The sequence below is a fragment of the Misgurnus anguillicaudatus genome, chromosome 8 (assembly GCF_027580225.2).
Source record: "Misgurnus anguillicaudatus chromosome 8, ASM2758022v2, whole genome shotgun sequence".
Classification (NCBI taxonomy): Eukaryota; Metazoa; Chordata; class Actinopteri; order Cypriniformes; family Cobitidae; genus Misgurnus; species Misgurnus anguillicaudatus.
The window spans coordinates 32,442,243-32,449,389 of record NC_073344.2 but is presented as its reverse complement, the minus strand read 5'-3'; the positions used below and the strand labels follow the sequence as shown (position 1 = coordinate 32,449,389).

General features: G+C 36.4%; 1 protein-coding gene across 1 annotated transcript; it reads right to left on the bottom strand.

The window, feature by feature from the left end:
• Positions 1-692: 692 nt before the first annotated feature.
• LOC129450805 (claudin-10-like) lies at positions 693-3,234 on the bottom strand. The gene is made up of 5 exons (XM_055213819.2): positions 2,354-3,234; positions 2,113-2,274; positions 1,956-2,037; positions 1,547-1,651; positions 693-1,469 (listed from the first exon to the last, which is right to left on the bottom strand). Exons 1-5 carry the CDS (start codon positions 2,682-2,684, stop codon positions 1,241-1,243), a joined length of 909 nt encoding a protein of 302 aa, XP_055069794.2. The 5' UTR covers positions 2,685-3,234; the 3' UTR covers positions 693-1,240.
• Positions 3,235-7,147: the final 3,913 nt, after the last annotated feature.

Here is a 7,147-nt window from a genome sequence, read left to right as displayed (position 1 = left end):
GGAGACTCCTCAGACAACATCAACAGGTCGGCGTGATTTTAAAATAGCAACATTTATTTCTTCAACTGTGTTTGTAAGAATATTTCTCATCTTTTCACTTGGATATAATAAAAGGCTAAGAAATAAATTTCAAGGAAAAACTGCTTCTCCGTATGGATTTTGCCTTGCCACTCGTCATTCAACACTCACATACCTAATAAAAATGAATTACACCCGATTTGATAACAAGGTTAATGTTAATACAGTCAGAAGAGCGTTTATTAAACCATCACTACGAACAAAAGCTGTTTCTAGGTGAATAGCGACATCCAGTGGTGTCTGTCGGATGTATATGTTTTGCTTACAAAATTCTGTAGGTTCAGCTTTTACTGGCCAGAACAAAGTCAGAGGCGTCATGCCTTAAATCTTAAATTTCTGAGTGCTACTTTTAATTATTTTATTATGTTGTGCACTATGTACAGCACTTTGGTCAGCGCGAGCTGTGTTTTAAATGTGCTACAGTATATAAATAAATTTTACTTACTTTACTTACTATGCCCATTCAAACACAGTAACACTACGTCCGAAACTGCCTACTTCCATACTATATAGTAGGTGAAGGTGAAAAGCACTACTTTGCCTACTCTGTAGTATGGAAGTAGGCGTTTTTTTTTTAGTCAAATGGATTTTGCATGCAACCTCCTAATCAAAGAGGCAAGTCTGGAGTGTGCTATTTGGGACAGGTCCTGATTAATGTCATCACCCAGTCTTAGAGCAGTGATGTCATCACCCAGTCTTCTAAAAGCAGCTATTGTGTTTGATCTTAAAGTGTGACAATATAGTTTCCCTTTTTCCATAAACACCACATCACACTATACACACTAAGGACAATCACAGATGACTGGTCAAAAATATGTATGCATAATCTTTTATTGACCATTGGGTGTGCTTGCATCCATAGAAGCTGTACGGTTTTTAATGCATCTTATTCACATGTCTTTGTAATATCACACAAAAAACAACTTCTTCATCTGGGTTTTTACAGGCAGCGTACACCTACTCAGGGATGTTGCACTTTTTAAATAAATAAATAGAAATTTGTATGTAATTAATTTAATAATTTAAAGATTCCTCTTTGTTTTTTACCGTACAAGAGCATTGTAATATTTCACAAAGATCTGTTTTTGAAATCTGTCAGCATTGGAGAAACTCAAATTATTAAACCAAATGTAATAACGTATTGTTTTCATTTCACATCAGATCACACAGCTGAGTCTATAGGAAGCGGTCGAGATATGATCGTTCCTAAAAATTGACTTTCTTGTGTTCCTCTCCTGGCTCCACTCGGTTGACTTCCTCTATTTTCTCTGTTTGGTAGATATAAAGGAGGCGTGAGGACCATTGTGGGTCTTGAAGAGCCCGGCATCATGTATGTCTGTCTGGTACGTGCCGTCATGTAGGTCGGGGGTCTTTTGACTTTTGCATTAAACCTGAGCGGAAGACAAAAATCATTTAAAAAAATCATTATTTACTATCTATTCAATCCATACCATGAAGTAAGCCGGACCTTTGAAATGACTCTCTCCCAGAGAAAAAGCACATGACTGCGCTTCCACATATAATCAGACACGACCCGCCCCATCCGATGAATAGGGCAGCACCCAGCTCATACCTGACAGACAGATATAAATCACGTTTGTGGGACTGAATGGAAAATTAAGTGTGTTTATATATAAACCTTATCACTCAAAAAAAATGCTGGGTTATTTTCAACCCAGCGTTGGGTCAGAAACAGACGAACCCAGCCATTGGATTAACCCAATGAGTTCCAAATCAACACACCGTAAAATAAATTATAACCTAACGGGTTGGGTTCGTCCCTTTTTGACCAAATGCGTTTTTTTAGAGTATACTCAAGTATAATCAAATTCAAAGTTAGACAGGCATAATCTTTATAAAAGAGGTCAGTCATGTACTTAAATTCTAAGAAATATGGATCCAAAAATTCAGCACGGGCCTTCTGTCCCCACATGGAGTACACGGTCATACCGCATAACCCTGCGAAAGAGACAGCCATAAATCAGTTTTCCCAATTTATACAGCGAAAATCCACGTGAAAGGAAAAATTCCCACCGGATGCCATGTACGTCAACCCCGCGGCAAATGTAACTCTGGCATTAGCGAGCTCAGAGCCTCCAATTTTGGTACACTTCATTCCTATGAGAGCAAGCACAGCCGCCCAGAAGCCCAAAATCACAGAGACTATGACCAGAGCCCTGCTCACATGGAGGAAAACTGAGAGAGAGTGAAAGAGAGAGAGATACTTAATAACAATCATGTTACACACAAACCATTTCAAATTTTTTCTTCTTACCAGAAAGGTCCATCATGGAGGGGAAATATTTACAATCAGAAACCCCAGTGGAGTCGGAGACACAGTTCATCCACAGGTTCGAATAGTAATCACCGTTACTGAGAACGACTTCTGCGCTTTCCGAAACGATCCAGTATTCAGTGGCCAAAGTAGAGCAGATCAAAATCCATCCACTTAAACAGGACAAAAAACAACCGATCTCTACGTTCATCAGCACCGTTCGCTTCCTCATGCTGTCTGTTTTATTACACTGATGAACAGAGAAAATGGACTTCGCTGTTGTGAAAACAATGTCAACTGATGAAAGGTCAATCGTGAAGTGAAAGGACATGATGATGCGCACATCTTTTGTTTCTGTTTATTACAGAATGAAACTTGATAAACTACATCATCAGCAGTTTCTTATTCCCGCACAGTTTATTCCCAGTATATCCTCTTACTACAGCTGGTGGCTTTATGCAACAGGACAGGCACAAGACCATGAATGTGGTACACTTTGGTGCCCTGCTTGATATGGGGCAGTTTCCCAGACAGGGTTTAGATTAATCCAAGACTAGGGCTTAGTTATATGAGGACATTTAAAGAGATAGTTCACCCAAAAATGAAAATAATGTCATTAATGACTCACCCTCATGTCGTTCCAAACTCGTAAGATTTCTGTTCGTCTTCGGAAAATACAGTTTAAGATGTTTTAGATTTAGTTTGAGAGCTTGTTGACCCTTCATTGAAAATCTACGTAAAAACATCATCAAAGTAGTCCATGTGACATCAGTGGGTCAGTTAGAATGTGTTGAAGCATCGAAAATACATTTTGATCCAAAAATAACAAAAATTACGACTTTAATCAGCATTGTCTTCTCTTCCGCGTCTGTTGTGAAGCGCATGCGCGAGACTAAAGTCATGTGACTGCATTGACGCGGATGACATGTTATCCTCAGACATGTTTGGGTCATTCTACAGAAAAGGTGGAATTCGGGTGATGGAAATTTGCTTAAATAATCTTCTTTCAACATACCCAAAACTTCTTTAATAGCATTAATTAAGTTGTCAAATCTATGAATCCACAAAACGGGCAGCTTAATCTATGTTTAATTTTTTTAATACATTTTAATAAAGAATCCATGACGTTGTATCTTCAATACCTGACAAAATGAGAATACAATAATAGATAATGAATATGATAAAACTTGTAAACTCAAAACATTTTTCCATCTTGTTTTGTTGTCATGCTTTTATGTTGGTCAGTTAAAGGAATAGTGCTTAGGAAGTACTCATTAGAGAAGTAACACTAATGACGGTAACACCAATGATGGTAACACCAATGACAATTTACAGAAAAAATTAACATTTTAACAAAATGGCTGCCATTAGCCATGTGCTATTTCATCAGAGATGTAACAATCACATAGTTATTCAGTATAATGTATTTTTATGTAAAGATCTTAACACTCCCAGCCATAAAAAAAGAGTAACACTAATGATGACATCCAAAAAATCTTATCTCAAAATTCTTAGATATATTATGATATTTTAGACAAATAAGGTAAGACATCTCAAAAACCTTTTGCCTTCCTCCACTGCGCTTCTTTTACTGACCTCTTGCCCCCAAGAAAAACTTCAAAGAGCTGATGCATTGTTTCAAAATAAAGGTGCTTTGGGTAGGGTAACACCAATGACATAAATTTGGGGGACAAATATTTATTTGATATTATTCATAGTAATAGTGTATTTTTACCATTTCAGTGTTGTAGTAATTTCATACAGAGTTAAAGGTAAATGTAAATTAGATTTGTTTTATAAAAAAAAACATGGTTTTAAATAAGAAGTACACAGTTCAACTTCCATGTATGATCCAAGGGACAGGGCAATTTTCAGGACCAGACATTTAAAAAAAAATTTAAAAAGGAAAAAAAAAGAAAATTATTAAATAAACATTATGGGATTATTGTGTCAAATTAAATGATTAAGGGGTCTGCAAAAGCAAGGGACAAGCATTTCCACCTTTTTTGTAGAATGACCCGTTTGCAATTTTTTTTTTCAAACTTACAGCGTGCGTCCCCCTCAGACTGTAAACAAAACCCGGTGCATAAAAAAAACAAGAACAGCTGGGGCACACCAGATAACACGTCAGCCGCGTCGTACGTCAGCCGCGTCACTGCAGTCTCGCGCATACGCTTTACAACAGACGCGGAAGAGAAGACAATGCTGAATAAAGTCATAATTTTTGTTATTTTAGAGACTAAAGTCACATGACTGCAGTGACGTGGCTGATGTATGACGCGGCTGACGTGTTATCTGGTGCACCCCAGCTGTTTTTTTTTGTGCATTTTGTTTTGGTTTACAGTCTGAGGGAGACGCACGCTGTAAGTTTAATAGCACTTTTGGGAGTACTTCGACTCGCCTGAAAAGTCCGCTCCCCTTCTCACTCTCATAATGGGAGAGGGAGGGTGTCACTGTGCCGAGTCGAAGTACTCCCATAAGTGCTATTACGCCATAAAATATAGTTCCTCTTTTAAATCCGCTTAGAAAAGCGCTACGTTTTATTTTGTACCACCAAACTTGCTCGTATAACTACTCGTCTTAAATAGGAAAAACGTTGATGTGTTTGGTCACTTCTAACTTTATCTCTTAATGGTACCATTGAATGAATGGGGCTAAGCTAAATGCCATCGAAGCTTCGCAGCGCGCTCCAGCGCTTACGTGCACGCACACAGATGATAGAGGGATGTATCAACAATTCTTAGTTAAGGTAATAACATATTTTAATATTAAAAATGAGTAGACTATTCCTTTAATGTTCTACTACTTGAGCTGCAGAAACGCTATTAATACTGAAATATATTGTTTTTATCCAAAGTGATTTTGTAGTGCATTCGGGCTTATATTTTTTTGTCCTGGGTTTCAATTCACCATAATGAAGATATGTATCTGTTATATCAAATTCTAAATGACAGACGAGAAATGATTACTGTTTATGTATAAACAATATTTAAAAAAGTGAGATAAGAGATGAAATAAAAAAGATGAGTCAACTAAACACAGTATAGATTTTATTTAGATAAGATTCACTACAAGGGTGTTAACATTGTGGATCAGAGGTGTGTTTGGTTTAACATTGCTTTGTTTGGTCTTTGGGGTATGGATAGTCTTGCTTTACCAGATGTCATCTGATTGACATGTAAAGTGAACAATCACAGTTTTTTAACGCATCATTTAGGAGTAAAGTTATCAGAGATAGATTAGCACAATGGTTAAATTGAAAGATCTGACCTTGACTATGAAAACCCATCTAAATCATTTTTTGTGTTTACTCTTTTCTCCAAAATCATACATAATGTAAAGACCCTTCTGTGAAAATATAACCTTGAATTGACTAAGTAAGGCCATGTCCAAATTTCCTTATTAGATTATTGCCTGGATTTCACAGACAGGGTCACAAATCTTTAGATACTCTACATGAAAAATCCTGCATGCTAGGTGTTATATATACAATTTAGTGGTGGGCAAACATCGCATCGCATCGATTAATCGCATACAATGTAAAAGTTTGTGTTTGCATAACATGTGTGTACTGTGTGTAATTATTATTTATATTTAAATACAAAACTGTTATTGTATATCATTCTTTATTTATATATAATTAAATATATATATAAATATATATTTTTGTATACACATATATAAAAATATATATGTGTATACATACATACACACACATTAACTTGTTTCTTAAATGCATATATGAATGTGTGTGTATTTATATATACAGTACCTAATAATTTCACACACATATATTATGCAAGCAATTTTATTTTGTATGCAAATAATTGTGATTAATCGTTTGCACAATAATCGTTTGCCCAAATAAAGTTGTTTTTGCGCAGTAAAAAAGTTTACTTAAAATTATTTAAATTGAACTTAAAATCAGTGGCAGCTCGTGACTCTACCGAAGGGCGCAAATTTAAAATATGTGTTCGGAGTGTCATGTGTGTTGCTCGTGTTTTCAAAATATGTGTTTGTTGCGTCATGTGCATCACGTGTTTTGTCAAAATAAGTGCCTTCTGCACATGCGTCAAGACCGTTTATGATCAAAGAAACGCTCATGTTCACAAAATACACGCAAGACACTCCCTTAACAGTCTCTGATTACGCATGAGATTATGCGAGTATCTGGCAAACGCAAGCGTGTCTTTTATTATAAACCCTTTAGACGCGTCTACAACAGGCACTTATTTTGACAAGACGCGCCGAACACATATTTTGAAATTACGAACCACACACATGATGGGCTGCATACATGTTGTGACGAACTTGGCATCGTGCGCCCTCAAAAAATATTAGTAGACCCAACAATTTTTATAAAACCTTTTTAAATTACGTAATTTTTTAGGTTGAATTAACTAAAAAATTTAAGGCAACCAGGTATAGATTTAAATTAAACCAACAAATATTTTTTACAGATTACAGTATATACCTTTGAGGTATTAATATGCACTCTTTGGTACCAGTATGTCTAAACTCTTATCTTTATGTGCACAGCCGCAGTGACAGCTAGGGACCAATTTTTTTACCATTAAATCTGACAGTGTGAAATAGACCTCTGATATTCATCTAATATCATATGGTCACATGACATTTACAGCCCAGGCAATTTGCCCAAAAATGTTTCCACTGTCATGAACAAGCCAGTGCCCTCTGGGACCGCAAACTGTGACTTTTCCTATACGGTGTGTGTTTCCAGTCTGTCCCACTATGAACAACTTTTTAAATTTCACCCTGCCCACAAACTGTACA

Coding starts and splice junctions, on each gene's coding strand:
- LOC129450805 (XM_055213819.2), bottom strand. CDS start 2,684: ATGTCCTTTCACTTCACGATTGACCTTTCATCAGTTGACATTGTTTTC. Junction 1,652..1,955: donor CCATATTTCTTAGAATTTAA/GTACATGACTGA, acceptor TCTGTCTGTCAG/GTATGAGCTGGGTGCTGCCC. Junction 1,470..1,546: donor GGGAGAGAGTCATTTCAAAG/GTCCGGCTTACT, acceptor TCTTCCGCTCAG/GTTTAATGCAAAAGTCAAAA.